The sequence below is a fragment of the Mixophyes fleayi genome, chromosome 2, assembly GCF_038048845.1.
Source record: "Mixophyes fleayi isolate aMixFle1 chromosome 2, aMixFle1.hap1, whole genome shotgun sequence".
NCBI classification, from domain to species: domain Eukaryota; kingdom Metazoa; phylum Chordata; class Amphibia; order Anura; family Limnodynastidae; genus Mixophyes; species Mixophyes fleayi.
Window position 1 is genome coordinate 292,692,507 of NC_134403.1, and position 19,536 is coordinate 292,712,042.

General features: G+C 41.0%; 1 protein-coding gene across 10 annotated transcripts in view; it reads left to right on the top strand.

Moving 5' to 3' along the window:
* The window catches only part of CASK (calcium/calmodulin dependent serine protein kinase), a 247,868-nt gene that overhangs the window by 194,719 nt on the left and 33,613 nt on the right, over positions 1-19,536 (top strand). For all 10 annotated transcript variants that reach the window (XM_075196392.1, XM_075196395.1, XM_075196398.1 and 7 more), the window contains 2 exons: positions 1,165-1,361; positions 15,739-15,854. In XM_075196392.1, coding sequence (XP_075052493.1) covers positions 1,165-1,361; positions 15,739-15,854 — 313 coding nt within the window. The remainder of the gene's footprint in view (positions 1-1,164; positions 1,362-15,738; positions 15,855-19,536) is intronic.

Sequence of the window (19,536 nt, forward strand, 5' to 3'; positions counted from 1 at the left end):
GAGAGTGACAAGAACAATGCCACCCCTCCTGTGTCTGTATGAGCTATGGCACAGTATAATGTCACTGGAGACTTGTAAGAACACGGACGGCCCTATTATTACAATTTATGTTTCAGCACTGAATCCTGCCACCTCTCCTGTTTCTGAGTGAGCTATGGTACAGTAAAATGTAATTGCAAATTCAGAAGACTAAGACTGCCAGCCCTAGTATTTCTATTTCAGCAATGACAATTAGCAATAGAGCAATGGATCTCTTCTCTTTCTGTGTTACCTATATAACACAGTACAATGTGACTGCAGATTTAGAAGACCAAGCCTGTTAGACCTATTCTATTTCAGCAATGACAATTAGCAATTGCTACCTCTCCTCTTTCTTTTCTATCTATGATGTTGTCTAACTGCTCTAGTGACTGCCAAGAACTGTACTACCCCTTCTGTGTCCCTCTGTGAAATGGAGCTGCATCGCCGTGGAGGGCGGGTACTTATAGAATCCAAAACTCGCAAGATCCAACAACGTAACAATGACGTTTTGCCTCGTTTTCAAATCCTAGGGCGCGTGAAAGTACCGAGCCGGCTCGGCTCGTTAGTCAGATCTGCTAAGTTCTGGTGTGTTTGGTTCTCTGGGAACCAAACCTGAGCATCTCTAATATGTATTAGAATTGCCGCTAATATTTAATGCTTATAGTAAACCCTTTGTAATTCTGCAAGATATTTATTTTTGCATTCCTTTCAAATTTTCCACCCTACCTCTTTTTTAGCACGTTTATTCTTTACATTGGGCATGGCTGGTGAGTCCAGCTTAATGCTGCTACATTGATGAAATTGTTGTTTTAAAAAGCAACAGGATTGCATAAACTCAAAGTGTGAATAGCATGTTTTTCATATCCTTGTTTACCTGCGTCAACAGTTGATGTGAAAATTTGAACCAAAATGTTTCCCTCCTCTGCATTTAATTTTAGAGTATAAACAATTATGCTTTTGCACTGCAATCTCCATGTGCGTAAACTTGCACTCATTTCTCATGTCGCCATATGATTTTTCTAACTTATTTTTCTTGTGAATTGCATCAATGCTCCAGTGTGATTTTTATTTTATTTTTATTTATTTTTTTCCCCCTGGTTGTAATAAAAACCTTTTGGTTTTTCGTTTGCTTTTTTTTTCTAGATATATGTAAGAGCACAATTTGAATATGATCCTGCAAAGGATGACCTCATACCCTGTAAAGAAGCTGGAATCCGGTTTAGAGTTGGAGATATTATCCAAATTATTAGTAAAGACGATCACAATTGGTGGCAAGGCAAACTGGAAAATGCCAAAAATGGTACGGCTGGTCTCATTCCTTCTCCTGAGCTGCAGGAATGGTAAGGGATTAAGAACACTGTAAAATTGTATGTGTATTCTTTAAAATACAAATTACTGAAGTAAGAAAGCAAGAAGCAAACTTAATTTCAACTTTTTTGACTACACATTGGGCATTCATTAAGGAAAATAAGACAAAAAAAGTTATGTTTTCTCCTGGCGAAAACCATGTTGCATTGGAGGGGGAGCTAAATTTATAATGTGGGGACAGATTTATAATTGGGGTAGGGCATGTCCTAGATCAACTTCAAATGTCGGTGTACAAATAAAGCTATCAAGTATTTGTGTCCTACATGAAAAAACAGCTTATATGCAAAATAATAAACTTATGTGCTCTCCTTGCATTGTAACATGGATTTTGTCCAGAAGAAAACTTAATAATTTTGCCTTACCTTCCTTAATGAATTAGGCCCATTGTGTCTGTAATAAAATGCATACCAAAGACTTAAGTTGGGAAGTATGTGTGGTGGTGGTGGTGGTGGTGGTGGTGGTGGTATTCTATGAACCTGGTATGCAAATTCTACATTAGTTCAGTGATCAACTGGTACACTTGAGCAATGTGTTGCCTAGAATCAGGTCACTCCAAAAGTGGGGAAAAAAGGGGAGACAGGGTTTTGTGTTTTGTTCACTTTTATAAAATGCGTAAAACCCCTTAATTGTGTAGCATGAAGCATTTTTGTTTGTTTTTTAAAAAAAATCCATTTCATGTCATTGTTATATAATATACAACTGGTCCCCTGTTTGTAGGGCTAAATTTTAACTTTGTATGTAGGTGTTGTGTTTTTCTACTATTGGGGGGGAGGGGCTTTATTAATCGGTATGTAATTTTATTTACCGTATGTCAAAATACTTAGAATATCTTATTTTTGCTTTGGCTTCAAACACCTCTTTATTGCATTTAAATCTCTTCTCAGTTCACCAACACAAACCATTCTGTCCATCATCAAGGATCTTATCTTGCTTCCTACTTTGACAAGATTCACTATAAAATATTATCCGCTTCCCTAAGCACCAACCTGCTCAATTTCCTTCCCGCATTCACTTAAACTTTCTTGTCATTTTGATGTCACAAATGAATATGAAGCTTCTACCACCTTCTCTTTCCACTCTACTGCATTTTCCTGTGATGAAGTCCCCTCACAAATTATTTGTTCATGGTCAGGTGCTATCCCAGACTTCACTGACATCATGTAATCTCTCCCTCTCTACTGGTATCTTTCCATAATCGTTCAAGCATGCTGTATGTACACCTGTTTTGAAAGAAGAAGCAAACACATTCTAACCCAAATTATCTCTGATTAGCGCCCCATCTCTTGACTCCCATCCCCCTCCTGTCTCTTGAGAGCCTTGCTTAAACTCTCCTCACATGTTTTCTTTTCTCACATACCTTCAGTGTGCACTCTCTTAATTGATCAATGATTTGATCACTGCTAAATCTAAAAGCTATTACTTGTTCCTAATTGTCCTTCACCTCAGGAAGGAGTCGATTCAGTAATTCCCTGTTGCTTTGCATTCAGACATAACTGCAAAATACAATTTGACTATGAAGGGGTGAAAATCCTTAAGTCTTTAAGTGGTTAAAGGAAAAGATGTGTTTTTATGTAAGGTATAATGTGTATGTATATGTTTTAATAAGCACTGGGTGACAAAAAGTCTCTGGTTTATTAACAAATCTGCATTTGAACCTTGACTAGGATATATTTTTTAAAAAAAATCTGGATATTTTGGGGTCTTTGTCCTTTCTTTATAGAAGTAACATATTTCCACAATGCCGCTTCCTCACAGGTTTCTTTGCTCTTCATTACTGTAACACTGTTCATATATTTTTTTTCTTACAACCTGCTCATTCTGTGTTTGTTTTGAAGCCCTTTAATTTCTGTCTTACACTTAACAAAATGAAGACATTCGTATGCGTACCTAAATTACTATTTTCAAATGAAATTGTCAACTAATTTAAGCACTGGTTTTATTACTGTGTTTACAATGCACTTGTGTAGTAAACATTCATCTACTTTAGGCAGATTTACTTATATGCCGTTTCTAATCGCTATACGTTTCCAGCATCTCCAGAGACACTGGAAAACTAATTTTAAAGTAGAAAATATACTGTTGTCCTTTGTAAGCAGGAAGGTAATAGCATTCTTTCAATTTGCATTTAAAGTACATGGGTTCAGAGACGGTAGCCTGTGGGCAAATGTTTTTTTTTGTTTTTTTTTAAATCATTTTTAGGTGTTTCTTTAACACAGTTAAACTGATACTGCTACAATATAAATTGTTGCATAAATGTTCTATTTCTGCAGCTACACTGAACTCAACAAAAAACATATTGAGCTTCTGAATTTGAAATAAGTGTAGAAATATTATAGAATAATAGAATATAGAATAATCTCCTTAGGAAGAGTTATTTCATGTTTACCATTGAAAACAGTTTGTTAATCTTTACTTGCAGACTGCATATGAATAGGCCAGAAGTTAGTCCACAAAGTATCCAACATTCCTAGAGCTGTCTTGGTTCTAAAGCATTCTTACATTGGAGTCCACATCAAAGCCTATACAGTTTCTCAAAGGGAATACATGACTCAAATTAAATTATACTATGTATTTTAAAAAAAAAATCCCTCCACCTTTCTTACAAACTGCATTTCCTATTAGAACAGCATTCATCCCTCTTAGCAAGCTGTTGATCCTCCTGTGAAATCGGAGTGACCCCTTTTACAGTTTCACATTTTCTTCCTCCATCCTTTTAATAGTATATCACTCATGTTGCTAAACTGCATCATCTTTCTCTCACACTTATGTCATTTGTAAGCCCTCCTCCAAACCTCTGTCATCCACTGTGGTAGTATTAGGGGGAGCCCTATTTGTTTTTCCCTTGCTTGGCTAGCACAGACTTTGTGTGCTTGTTGGGTTCAGGATTATTCATAGAGGTAAAAGCAGTTTAGCAGTATGGGCAATGTAGTGATAGGATAGGTAACATGTGTATTTGGAGGGGAGTTTTGTAGAATGGATAACCAGCTTTCAGTAACAAGAAGAGATATAGATATATATATATATATATATATATATATATATATATATATATATATATATATATATATATATATATATATATATATATATATATATATATATATTTCTCTTTCATCCAGTCTGGGGGACACTGCTTTACCATGGGTTGTGGAGGGGAGTTGGCACCTAACTAGTTAACTTTAGTGCTGCTGATAGACCCCTCCCCTCTACAATCCCCCTGCCTCTTCCTGTACAATCCAGTTTTTTTTAGGTGCCCTGGAGTTGGGCAGCCTTTTTGATTAGTGCTTAGTTTAATGTTAAGAAATTTTATTTTTTTCTTTTACTTTTTACTTTTTTCAGGTGGCAGCGCTGGAGTGTGTTCTAATATAGAGAACACACTCACAGCTTGGCAGCGCAGGCATTCCCCTGTCAGCAGAGAGCCAGCGGTTCTCACTGACAGGGACTGAAGTACAAAGTGCCTGATTGAAGGGAGTGACAAGCGGTCTCATGGACCGCTGCACTCCCATAGCCTCCCCGTTAACCGGCGCTGCCATTACAGGCATAGAGCGGTTATCGGATAGTGAAAATGGCGGCGGCCATCTTGGATTTCGGCAGCAGCGCCGAGGAGAAGGGGGCTAAACCAAGATTCCCCCCTCAGACATAGGAGGGGGGCATCGGAAAGTACCGCTGCGGAGACCTCTGTCCTGGGAAGAGGAACTAATAGAGGTCTCCACAAATCTGCCACCAAAAGCCGTTTTTTCCTATGGATTTTCAAGCAGGAACATCGGCATCAGGGAAGAGGGGGGAGCTAAAACATAGAGTTCCCCCCCCCCCCCCTTCCTACAGAGAAAGAGAGAGATGGACTGTCCCAGGGTTCTGGCGCCAAAGCAGAAGCCCGGGAACAGGAACAGAGCTGAGGGAGAGCACAGACTGCTGTTGGACTTCTCCCTGTCTTGGTGGCCCTTGGGCTAAGTACAAGCTTATTTAAACACATATTTGTTGTTTTATTACTGGCTTAGCAGGTTTACATTATAGTCTCCTGCTAGCCTAAAATATTTATGGTGTTTAAAATATTCAAGTACAACTTTTTCAAAGACATTAGTTGATTACTTGTAATTTACTCTGTTCTTTTAATATTTTTTCTCTCTCTCTCTTCCTTGATCTCTATCTGTATATTCAGCTAGATTGATTTTGTGTGATTGGTGTGCCTTCCTTTATATATAAAATGACAGATAAGGGAAAGGGCCCTATGGCAAAATATTTTTACATGTTCTAAATGTCATGTTAAATTACCGTGTGGGCAGAAGGACCCTTTGGCGCTCTGCGCTGCATGCGAAGCAGGGGCCCCCTCTGTGCAAAGCCAGCAGGTTACAGCCCCTTCGTCTGAGGAACCGGCCTGGGTAACCTCCCTAACACAGTCGGTTACCTCCCTAGCCCAAATGGTTTTTCAATCAAATCAGTTGCTATCAACTGTGGCAACTTCGGTGGCTAGCAATACTAATACGCAGTCAGTCCCCCAGGCTTTCTCAGATGCCAGTGGATCGAGTTTGCCGGGAACTTCCACATCACAGGCTGACCCTGCTAATACAGACCCGGCTTGGTCTACAGCCTTTTTGAAGGGATTAAACAAGCTTAACCAGTTGCTAGATTCCTCTAATGCCCCGCCTGCTAAGAGAAGGAGGCTTAGAGAGGTAAATCCCCTTGTGGTCCTTTCAGATTCGAAGGAGGAGTCTGAGGAAGAGGGGGAAATCTATTCGGATGCTGACCAAAGTCATTCCTCAGAGCAGGAAGTGTACCCTAGAAACCAATTTGTTAATGATTTGGTTTTAGCGGTAAGACAGGCGCTGGACTTCCCAGAGCCGGAGGAGGTTTCCCCCAGGGACAGAAATCTGTTCAAAAAGGCCAAAAGAAAAACTAACCGTTTCCCTCCTTCTGCAGAACTCAGAGAGATTACTGAAGGGGCTTGGAAACAACCTGAGAAAAGGTTTTTCATTCCCAAAAGATTCACCTCTTTGTATCCTCTTCAGGAGGAAGAGGCGACTCGCTGGGAGAGTATTCCCAAGGTAGACATTCCTATTACTCGCCTGGCTAAACATACTCTACTCCCAGCCCCGGGTTCAGCGTCTCTTCCAGACGCCAATGACCGTAAGGTAGAATCCCAGCTCAAATCAATATTTGCGGCTGCGGGTTCTGGCTTTAGACCCACTTTTGCTTCAGCCTGGGTAGCAAAAGCCATGGAAGCATGGGCAGACCAGCTGGCAGAAGCTTTACAAGACTCCGAGCTCCTTCCCCTTGCTTTGCATTTAAAGGAAGCTTCGGGGTATCTCTATGAGGCGGCCCAGAATTCAGCGGCGGTTTCCTCTGCCATTCAGGCGGCCTCCATTTCAGCAAGGAGAACACTATGGCTGAAATCCTGGGAAGGTGATGCAGAGTCAAAGCGGTCCGTTGAAACCATCCCCTTTTCTGCAGCGGGCTTATTCGGGCCGGAATTGGATACCCTCATTTCCCAGGCTACGGGGGGCAAGAGCACTTCTTTGCCAGTATACGCTAACAGAAGCCGCGCTCAGAGGAATAGCTCCTTCCGACAGCCCTTTCGAGGGACCTCCTTCCAAAGGGGTCAGTCCTTCAGAGGAAGGCAATCTAATTCCCGAGGCTCCTCCTCTAGGGGAAGATCCTCGTTTACTTCCAAGCGCCAGGCCGCTAAGACCCAGGAAAAGCCTGCGTCCTGACGACCAACCTGTTCTACAGGGGGCGCCAGTGGGAGGACGTCTGTCCCTGTTTCAGAAACAGTGGACAGCGTCTTCCCAAGATCCTTGGCTTCGGAAAATCATTTCAGAGGGGTACAGAATAGACCTATTGGGCCCGGCTCCACAGTGTTTCTTCCAGACCCCGCTACCTCAGGATCTTTTAAAAAGACGGGCTATACAGGATTGTGTTGCTTCTCTTTTACTCCAGCAGGTCATCTGCAGAATGCCAGATGGGCAGAAAGGAAGGGGTTTTTATTCAAACCTGTTCCTAGTCAAGAAGCCGGACGGCTCCTTTCGGCCCATCCTAAACTTAAAGGGCCTCAATGTTCACTTAAGGGTGGACAAATTTCGGATGGAATCTCTGAGGTCAGTAATAAACGGCCTAGAGATAAATCAGTTCATGACGTCCATAGATATAAAGGACGCTTATCTCCACATTCCCATCTGGATCCACCACCAGTCTCTCCTCAGATTCACGGTAGGATCTGCTCACTATCAGTTTCGGGCCCTCCCCTTTGGACTCTCAACTGCGCCAAGGGTCTTCACGAAGATTATGTCAGTTATGGCAGCATGTCTTCACCTGCAGGGAGTTCAGGTCGTTCCTTACTTGGACGACCTACTCGTCAAGGCTTCCTCAGAAGGTTGCCTGCGTTATCACCTGTCCCTCACCCAGGCAGTTCTCGAGGGCCACGGTTGGCTAATAAATTCAAAGAAATCCCAGTTGATCCCGTGTCAGCGCATGGTATTCCTGGCACTCATCATGGACACCAGGAGGCAAAGAGTGTTTCTCCCAGCAGAGAAAATCTCCTCTATTCAGTCGGTAACCTCCCAGGTTTTGTCTTACCCTAGCCCCTCAATGCACTTGTGCATGAGGCTACTCGGAAAGATGGTGGCCTCTTTCGAGACCATTCCCTTCGGGCGAGCCCATTCTCGATGTTTCCAATGGGATCTGCTATCGAAGTGGTCAGGGTCACACCTACACCTGAAAAGTCAAAAGATCTCTCTATCTCAGAAAGCTGAGAGAATCTCTTCAGTGGTGGATGTGTCCGCACAACATGAGCGTGGGAAAATCCTTCGCACAATGGTCATGGATCATAGCCACGACAGACGCCAGCCTGAAGGGTTGGGGGGCGGTAATCCTTCACCTCCGACTCCAGGGAATTTGGTCGCCTCAGGAATCAACTCTACCGATAAATGTTTTGGAATTGAAGGCCATTCTCTTGGCTCTCCGGGGAGCCCAGTCTTTTCTTCAGGGCCAACCGGTCAGAATTCAGTCCGACAATGCCACGGCCGTGGCATATGTCAACAGACAAGGAGGAACCAGGAGTGCAGCGGCTATGGAGATTGCAGCCCAAATATTTGTTTGGGCAGAGCAATATGTCCCAGCAATATCGGCGGTTTTCATTCCAGGAATAGAAAACTGGGAGGCGGACTATTTAAGTCGAAACCAGCTGATGCCGGGGGAGTGGTCTCTACACCCGGATGTCTTTCAGTCTCTGGTTCTCAGGTGGGGTCTTCCGGACATAGACCTCATGGCCTCCAGACACAACCGGAAGGTCCACAAGTTTTGCGCAAGGGCAAGGGATCCCTTAGCGGTGGCAGTGGACGTTTTGACGATGTCATGGGAATTCAGGTTGGGATACCTGTTTCCCCCAATTACCATGCTTCCTCGAGTACTCAGACGAGTTCGGCAGGGCCTGCTGCCAGTAATTCTAGTCGCTCCCTCTTGGCCGCGCCGAGTGTGGTACGCAGACATCATTTCTATGGCGGAAGGGCCGGGGTTCCGCCTTCCGTATCGAATCGACCTGCTTCTGCAAGGTCCATTCCATTTCCAGAATGTACCTCAGCTCAATTTAACGGCATGGCTGTTGAAGCCAGCCTCTGGAAGGCTAGAGGTTTTTCGCCCAGTGTAATTCAGACTCTGATGCGAGCCAGGAAGCCTGTTTCTTCTCGAATCTATCACCGGATTTGGAAGGCCTACATAAGATGGTGCGAAAATAGGACGTTCCACTCATCCTCTTTTCATCTTTCCCGTCTATTAGCCTTCCTTCAAAATGGCCTGGAAGCAGGCCTTAGGCTAGGTTCCCTAAAGGTCCAGGTTTCGGCACTTTCTGTATTTTTTCATAAGAAATTAGCCGAATTGCCAGACCATCAGGACTTTTTTCCAGGGAGTTTTACATATCCAACCTCCCTATGTCCCTCCTACTGCTCCATGGGATCTCAACATGGTCCTAGAGATGCTCAAGGGCCCCCCCTTTGAACCTTTGAGCAAGGCAGACTTAAAGTGGTTGACCTGGAAGGTCCTCTTTCTTTTGGCTATCGCTTCGGCTCGTAGAGTTTCCGAATTAGGAGCTCTGTCCTGTAGGGAACCATATTTGGTTTTCCACGAGGACAGAGCGGTGTTAAGAACTCTCCCTTCTTTCGTACCAAAAGTAGTGTCTGCTTTTCATCTTAACCAGGAAATCGTAGTTCCGGTTTTCACATCTTCTTCCCATACGGATCAGCAATCGATGGAAAAGTTAGATGTGGTTAGGGCTCTCCGCATTTATGTTAAGAGAACTTCCCAGATTAGACGTACAGACTCTCTATTTGTCCTTTATGACGCTAATAAGAGAGGCTGGCCAGCCTCAAAACAGTCCATTGCAAGATGGATTACGTCTACCATCAGACAAGCTTATATAAAGGCTAGCCGTCCTGTGCCGGAGAGAATCACAGCCCATTCCACCAGATCGGTTGGGGCGTCTTGGGCAGCAAGAAATGGTGTTTCTGCAGACCAGCTTTGCAGGGCAGCCACTTGGTCCTCTGTCCATACGTTTACTAAATTTTATCAATTTAATGTGTTTGCATCAGCAGATGCAAATTTCGCCCGTAATGCTTTACGAGCGGGATTTTCAGAGTAGTCCCACCCTTTAGGGGCTGCTTTAGAACGTCCCCATGGTAAAGCAGTGTCCCCCAGACTGGATGAAAGAGAAAAGAGGATTTATGTACTTACGTTAAATCCGTTTCTCTGATTCCGTCTGGGGGACACTGCGATCCCTCCCTTCTGTTATTCTTCTGTGTGCTCTTGTTTGACTGCCCTTTTTTCTCCTGGGGCTTTTTAAAACTAACTGGATTGTACAGGAAGAGGCAGGGGGATTGTAGAGGGGAGGGGTCTATCAGCAGCACTAAAGTTAACTAGTTAGGTGCCAACTCCCAGCTCCCCTCCACAACCCATGATAAAGCAGTGTCCCCCAGACGGAATCAGAGAAACGGATTTAACGTAAGTACATAAATCCTCTTATCTCTATCACCATTTATTTATATAGCGCCACTATTTCCGCAGTGCTGTACAGAGAACTCATTCACATCAGTCCCTGCCCTATTGGAACTTAGTCTAAAGTCTCTAAGACAGAGAGAGACCAATTAACCTACTAGTATATTTTCGGAGTGCGAGAGGAAACCGGAGTACCCAGAGGAATCCTACGCAAACACGGGGAGAACATACAAGCTCCACACAGATAAGGCCATGGTCGGGAATTGAACTCATGACCCCAGTACTGTGACACATCCATACATTAGCTGTTTAAAACAGTTGTTTCCACGTAAAGAAGGTGTGTGTGTGTGTGTGTGTGTGATGTAAATATATATGTGTAAATATATCTCGTGTTGAATGCAAGGGCTTCCTGGCTTTTGTTAATTGAGCAAATAACATCCCAGCATGTCAAGGAAATGCATAAGCGTGCATGGCTACCTTGGTTGTCTTTATTCATGGCTAGCATGCAGGGTAGGGCTGGCAGACTTTGGCCCGGGGGGCAATCACACAGTACTGGCCCATAAGTAGCGACCCATCCTTAAAGTTTGGTTTTCGGTACATTATATACAGCACCTTTGTTTTTTTACATACCTGGCTTATTATAATGGGGTATTTATATAAATATTTCCTATTTTATCATGCTAATATCCTAATATTAATAGTACAACAAATAAACGTTCATAGTATGCCACACAGTAGTATACCCAGTTCATATTATGCCGTAAAGTAGTGCCTCCAATTAATATTATGCAACAATAGTGCCCCCAGATCATATTATGTTATACAGTGCCCTTAATTCATATTATGCCACACAGTAGTTCCTCCAATTCAAGAAAGGATGGTTAAAAAGTATTCCAATATAGATTGCATATAAGAAAATATATTAACATACCTGATTATGGCATCTATTAACCTGTGTTCTAAAATACTACTGGGCACGCTGTGCGAGGAGGGGTCACAGCTGTCAGCACATTGATCCGTCATCTTGTGTGCTCCTCTGCCGGACATCACAGCACCGAATCAAATGCACAATCCCCTCTGGTGACCACAGGTTAATAGATTTCGGTGTGGAAAAAAAAAAAAAGGTTTTAAATAAAACGGTATGAAGTCACTTCACTGTCCGGATAACCTAAACATTGTGAACTTCTGATCCTTTGTTTCAATTTTAGTTTTGCACTGTTGCCACTAGATTTACAGTTGAGTATAGCCAATTATGAGAAACACTGTACACTTTACAGCCTAGCTCTGTGCACATTTGCAAAAGCCACCATAGCAAAACAAAAACCTGACAAACAAACAAAAAAAAATGCAAAGCGGATGCAATGACATCAAAAACAGCCAGTTTCATTTTTTATGCTCATGTAGACTGCTCCCAGCAATCATTAGTGATCTTATGACTGTGCCCTTCTATTATTCACATTTATGTAGCAAAGTGTTATAAATGCCAAATTGCACAAGCAGCAGCTTTTATAGTGCAAACACCATAAATTGTGCTTGTCTGTAACTTAGAATAGAATCTTTTTACTTTTGATTCATTAATACTCCAAACTAATATCAACATTCACTTTTTATACAACACTATCCAGCACTTTAGTTCTACATTCTCTATGGGGTATACATATTTATAAAAGTGAGTTAGGTGGCTTTTGTGACCTTTAAGGCAAATGCACATCATTCCTTTATGTAACATCCTGCCATCAGCCACTGTATTATTCAGTGTTGCTTTTACCCATACCATTTTGATAAATGTCATAGAGGAACAACAGGAAAATTATCTTTAGTGTCCATTGATCACAACCAGCTTTTCCATGGCTAGGTACTCACCTCACTCTTTGCAGGGTTAGATCTAGTGGCACTGCCGCTGCGGTGCGTTCTTGCACATGCGGATCACGCAATTAGTGGAAAGGGAGTCTTCAGTTACAGCAATCCTTCCCCACTCAGTATGCACGCGGCGGCAGCGTGGCGGGGGTACTAGAAGGATAGGAGTTAATGATCAGGAAGGGGAGGGACGGATCTCCGCACGGCTTGCATGTTGTAAAATGGCTGGTTCCTATGGAGGCGCTAGCCACCTGGAGGCCAAACAATAACGGTACACCAGCCCAAAATGGTCTTTGGCTGTCAGGCCCGGGGGACCGATGCCCCCCTGCCCAGCCCGCCCCTGCTAGCATGCGGCAGGAGGGGATCTCTGTCGTCATGGAACTCTGAAGGGAAAACATCCTCAGCAAAAGGCAACAGTGGATGGGAGTACATACTCCAGGTTTGGGATATTCATGGATTAATTCAAAGTGCAAGGCAAAACACACAGGTCGATTGGCTGCAAATTTCTTTCTATAATGCGAGCATCCAGTTTCCAAAAAAACTTGTTTAAGGACTCAACAGGATATCAGGCTGCAGTGCATAAACCACTCATCTCTCCATTGCATGTTTAAAACGTTAATTTGTGCAAAGAGCACAGGCACTACTGAGCAGTGGAGGAAGGGGAAATGGTCAGATGAATCATCCTTCGCCACGTTCTCAACAAAAGTGCATGTGTAGCCCCAACCTAAAGAACTCTACATCCATGAGTGCTTGTTTCCAGCAATGAAGGGTTGTAGTTGTTCCACAGATTTGTAGGTTGCTCTTTTCTGGTACGATTTTGGTGCACTCATTTCCTTAGAACTCAAGTTCAATGCTAATAGCTACTTATTGGTACAGAGTGATCATCATCACCATTTTGCAGAATTTTTTTCCTGGTAGGAGATATCTTCTAAGATAACAATGCCCACATCCACAGAGCACGTTTGATCGCCCACTGTTTTGGTGAGTGTGACACAGATGTTATCCATATTTCATGGCCTTCTCACTCGATCTAAGCTTGATTGAACATTTATGAGGTTTTCTGAAATGATGCCTGAGACAGCATTTCCACAATCATCAACCAGGTGTCTTTAGAGTGACTTTCTTGTGGAAGATAAGTGCAACATTTCTCCTGCACAATTCCAGACCTCTGTAGACTCCATGCCATAGCATCAGGTTGTACTGGCTGAACATGGTATCCCAACACCCTGTTAAATAACTCTCTAATGGTGTTTCTATTTATTTATTTATTTTACTAATTGTGTATTTGAGTGACTGTGAATATTGGAGTATGGAAATTGAATAGCTACATTATATGAAATCACTAAGCAGTATTTTTGATGGCATCATGGAGCCCCCAGCTTTGAGCAGACAGAGCATTTTTTATTTGAACTCTTGAAGCTCATGGCAATTGAGGCACAGACAAGGGTGAGTGTATTTTGAATATTGAGGGTACCAAATGCCTTACTACTATTTGGGAGGAGAGTGGGGCTGTTACTAAATTTGGTGCCTAAATTGAAGTGTGTTTGTATTCCTGTGTGGTTTAGGTGCCTGAGGTACTATACTTTCATACTTTGCTTTCTATACTCTTTCCCTTGATATTCCGCCTGCACATTAAGGAGTGATGTCTGTAAACATCATGCTTTGGTTAATCCAGCAGTTCCCAAACTATGCGCCATGGCTCCCTGGAGTGCCACGCGATCTCACAGGAGTGTTGTGGCCAGGTCCAGCGGTAAGCGGGTGGGGGGGCGCCGAGTCTGAGAGGCCTCCCCTTTGTCTGCCGTCCCCCGCTTCTCCACCCGCCAGCCAAAAAATACCATTTGGCGGCACCCTGCTCCCTTCGTACTAACTGTTGGGCGTGATGTCATCACGTCCGACATTTGCAGTGAGGAGCGGCACAAAAAGGAGCCGAAACACTGAAAAGTAAACAAAAGAGGAAGAGAAGAATGACAGAAGAAAGGAGGCCAAATAAAAGGGAAGTAAAGGAAGAGGAGCAAAAATGGGATGAAAGGGACAGTGTGATAAAAGCACGCTAATAAAAGGTAAACCGATCAAGGGGCACAGTGATGGAGTAGGGGTACAGTGTGACTATGAGGGGGCAGTGTGATAGGCACAGTGTAATAAAAGGGAAACTTGTGAAGGGGCACAGTGTGATGGTGGAGGGATACACACCAGGTACTTTTATAATATTGGTTAATGACTTTCTTTTATACACATATTAGTTTATTTTGTTTGATCTTGTTCCTGTTAATGACTGCTGTAAATTGTTCTTTGAAAGAAATAGAATTTAAAAAATTATTCTCATTTCTTGGATTTATGTGTATTCTTCTTTCAAACCACTTAATAAGTATTTCTTCCCTGACGTAAATACGTATACGTTATTTTGACCCAACTACTTAAAAATAGGGACTACTCTGTAATTATTTTGGCTTTGGAATCCCTTGAAAAATTTGAGACCCTAAGAGTGCATCGAATTGATAAAGTTTGGGAATCACGGGGTTAATCAAATGCTGATATTTTCTAATTTTCCTATGAGTATTACATTTTTATTAGAGAACTTCTTAGACTTTGGCAATTTTTAAAATCAAATTACAGTTAGGAAAAAAACATAATCCACATATAAATGGTCATGGTGCAATGATATTATTCTGTCTGAAAGCTTTTTATTAGAATAATATAAAGTGCATGTAAATATTAAGTTGATTTTATTTTTTTTTAGGGAAAAAAAATTACCTTTTGGCCATAGTTAATTGACATTTTTTATTTATTCATTTTTTATAGAATTCTTAATTATAATTTGGCAACATAATACTCAATACTTTTGTATTAAGGTCGCCAAAGTTAGCAAGGTGTATATATTCTAGACACAGATGAGGGCTTTGTATATGTATTTGTTTCAGTTTAATAATGCATTTTTGAAACCTCTGATGCTCTGGTATATTTTCCTTTTAAAAAATGTTTTGTTTTGGTTGTTTTGTTTTTAATATGAACTCGCTAGTACTATTTACAAATAATACATTTTTGACAATGTTATTGAACTCTTGTGTTAAAGATAAGTGGCATATATTACTTTTATACCCATCCCAAGATCATAGTAGTCTGTTTACCCAAAATCTTAAACCCTACTTTTTATTTGAGTGGCTCAGTGAAGACAATCTTTGAGGTTACACAGACTGTGATGTTTTACATAGCTTTCTTTTCTCTAGGTATTGATTAGAAGTAAAGCTTGTTAGGGACAATGTTATAAAAACAAGGGAAACGCCTGGAACAAAAATATTTTTATGCAACGCTTTATATTTTCTTTACACAACAGTCAAGGGAAGTGAAACCTTAAATTAGAAATGGGGTGCCTCAGTTATGTGAATGTCAAAATACTAATGACTCCCAAGCTTAGTTCTATTGTTACATATAGTTGCAGTAAATTAACCTTGACTTTTTTAAAAAAAAATTCTGTCTAAATTTATTAAGCTATTTTTTTGTGTGTTTTTTTTTTAGGCGTGTTGCCTGCATTGCAATGGAAAAGACAAAGCAGGAGCAGCAAGCCAGCTGCACTTGGTTTGGCAAGAAAAAGAAGCAGTACAAAGACAAGTATCTGGCAAAGCACAATGCAGGTATGAAATGCAAAGTATTTTAAAGGGCAAGTAATGCCACTATTTTACATATATAACGAAGACTTTTTTTCACTTAACTGAAATGATATTCATGAAATAACAATGGCCTGTTTATACTGGACTAAATATGTCCACCACATACTTTCACTTATGTTTCGCCTGCAGGCTCTTTCCATTATAGAGAATGATAGGAAATATACCAACTTCGTGGCGAATTCACATGACATATGCTTAATATGTAGATTTTCTCTTGTTTTAAAAAAATACATTTTAATGGGAAGAATACTTTTGTTTTTCATATGCAGATATTTGTTACTATATGTCTTCAAATGAAAAATAAAACAAGCATTGTCGTCGCGACGAAGGTATACATTTTATCAGCGTTTTCTTAGTCTTTTCAGTGGTCTTTTGCCTTGACTATTTTCATCAGGGCAGCACGGTAGCTTAGTGGTTAGCACTTCTGCCTCACAGCACTGGGGTCATGCGTTCGATTCCCGACCATGGCCTTATCCGTGTGTAGTTTGTATGTTCTCCCCATGTTTGCGGGGGTTTCCTCCGGGAGCTCCGGTTTCCTCCCACACTCCAAAAACATACTGGTAGGTTAATTGGCTGCTATTAAATTGCCCTTAGTCTCTCTTGGTCTGTGTGTATGTTAGGGGATTTAGATTGTAAACTCCAATGGGGCAGGGACTGATGTGAATGAGTTGTGCAGCGCTGTGGAATTAGTGGCACTATATGAATAGATGATGATGATCTGTGCTGGGGACTGTACCCAGTATTAACCCATCATAGTTCCAAAATATTCAATACATTTTGATTATCATTAAATGTACTAATAATTGAGAGAGGATCTCTAGTAAAAGAACTAAATATGTCCGATCTAGCTGCTTTGTTATTAAACATACATTTTGAAGTGCAGCTATGCTTGAAAACCATCTCACAACAATCAACTGAAAAACGTGTAAAGTGGTGAGCCGTGTAATCTGCTCAGTCTCTCAAAAGAAAAGCTTACTGTGAGATGATTTCTTGATTGCGATATCCGTAAGCAAATATTCTGTATTTCACAATAGGGAGGGAATATCTGAAATGTAGTTTTGAAGTTAGTGAATCTTCTCCTAAAGCATATCCTCTGATTTATTAGTTTGTCCACAGCACAAACACTAAATATACAAGAGGAATTGAGAAGTATGTGCTGGTATAACCAAACATACTCTTTTCCTTTAACTATGCTACTACATACTTTTCTCCATCTGCAAGTTGCTTGATATTTGCAGACATATATACAGCTGTTCTGATCAGGGACATAACTAGAATTGTGGGTGCCCATAGTAAAATTGTGGAGGGCCACAGAGTTTCTAGTGAGGGGCATCCTCTTGCATTGCAGAGCTGGCCATCAGCTGCACGCTGCTCTTCCCATAGCCCTCTAAGCAGAATTTAATTTTGGAGTCTTAGGGGCGGATTCAATTCTTAAAATATCTGCACAAGGTGCCTCCTGAATGGCCGCACATTTAACAGAAGAAGCACTCATTTTTGGTTGCATCCCATAGAGGTACAAACAACAAGGAGCGTTACTTTTTACCGTAATATCGGTAATTTGCGATGTTCTTAGGAAGATCGCGGACAATTGAATCTACTCCTGTAGAGTGTTGGCTCATGTGCACAGTATAGATAGTGGTGCTTCATCCTGCATGTAACTGTGTTTTGGGGAGGGTTTTTTTCTAAACAAGTGTGCATGCTAAATGTAATCCAAAAAGAAATCCACCCCCTCAAGTAAACGATAAATAGTGTGACATAGAGATTTATTAATCTCTATGCCATAATGCTTCTGGACATCAGAGTTAGTGCAACATAGTTATCAATACATCTCTAGGTAACGCTATTTCTCCAGCAGTTATTTCAAGGTGTATTCTGTTTGGAATGAGGCTTTCAAAACTGCTCTTGTGGACAAAACTAGAGTTCATTTGAAATGTATGCACTAAGTAGGAAGCAGAGCAAATTTGCTAACTACAGGGATTTCTTTATATATTATTTATGTACAAGTGAGTTGACTTTGCTATCAGTGGATTTCACTTGTAAACAATTTACTTTGCTGATGTAATTGCAGTTTCAGGCTGTCTAATTAAAGCCAGGTAAAGTAGAAGCTGAATTACAATTTTAATTGGCATAATTAAATTAACACTGGTAACTGTTTTATATAGGAAATCCAGAAACACTGCTTTGGATTTCTCTGCATTAATTAAAAAAAGGACTTCGTACAATGTCACAGCATTGTCTTTTGCTTTAACGCAAGCATAAGCCTTAACTCATAACTGTAACTGCATATTGAATGTTACAAAATTTTTGTTGAAGTAATAATACTGAAGCTGCATACCTGAAAAGTTTGTGGCTCTCCAAAGTTTGTTTTTTTTGAGGGGGAGGGAGTTGTTCCCTCCAATTTAAATTTTCCCCTCCACTTTAAATAAATTTTTTTAATCCATCTCTACCAGTGGGACAGTTACAAATGCATTTTATTATTGTATAATGAATGTTTTTTGTTTTTAATTCACTCCTGGAATCACTTGTAACAATCATTTCTCTATTTACTATTGTAAGGTTTGATTTTTATGAAAACGTGAGGATTTCAAGGAGACGAAAAAGATTCCAGTAATCTAGCTAGAGGTGTGACCAGTCAGACTAAGAGCCGAAAAATATCTAATAAATATATATATATATATATATATATATATATATATATATATATATATATATATATATATGTACTACAAAGGGCCATGTCCCTCAGACCACTCCACAAGCCTTCTTGTACAGAAGAATGGAGAGCACACTGCACTCCCTCCTCCTTTGCTATGCTGCGGGACCTCACTGTGTTGTGCAGAGGAGGTAAAGTGACACGGAAATCGAGCCACATTTAGAAGTACACAGAAATGTCTAGTAGGTTTTAGACACAGACAAACCTGGGAAAGTGACTTTATTGCTTTCTGATATCATTATTTTCAACTCTGCAGTGAGAGTTATGAAACAAAAGAATTTAGTAAGGGCAAAACAATGGCTGTGAAAATAAAAAAATTAAAAATCCTGTGAATACATGATAATTTGGAAAAGGTACTAAAGGATTGAATGTGTTGATTACTCTGAATATTGTTAAAGAATGGCAAATAGGCTTAATTAACTTTTTATTTGTGATTTAAGACAAGTGCTTGTATGACACTTAGGGGCATATTCAATTGTTCTTCGCAGACACTTTTCTTTTACTGTTACCTTGGTAAAAAGTAACGCTAATTTAAGCTAAAATAAGCGTTACTTCTGTTTAGAACATAAATAAAATCTGCGCAAGTCGTCTTGCGGCCGTTCCGGAGGCAGCTTGCACATATATTTTGTGAATTGAATTCTCCCCTAAATAGCTGATTGTATTGGTGAGAGAAGGATAATGTGAGAGCCCAGAGTTGAGGCTGTGGAATGTGAGTGGTGATCAGTGTAAATCACTTCACAAATGTACAGGAGGTTGTTTTATGGTGGTTGTGTATGAGGTGTGCACATAAAATCCCGGAAAAAAAGCAAAGCTCTCTACATTTAGAGGCATTTAGTTTTTTCTCTGTTTTGAAGCAGGAGCAATGATATGTGAACTATTTACATATTGCAAAATAAAACATTTTTGTTTATTTTTTGGTGAGGTAAGTCTTTT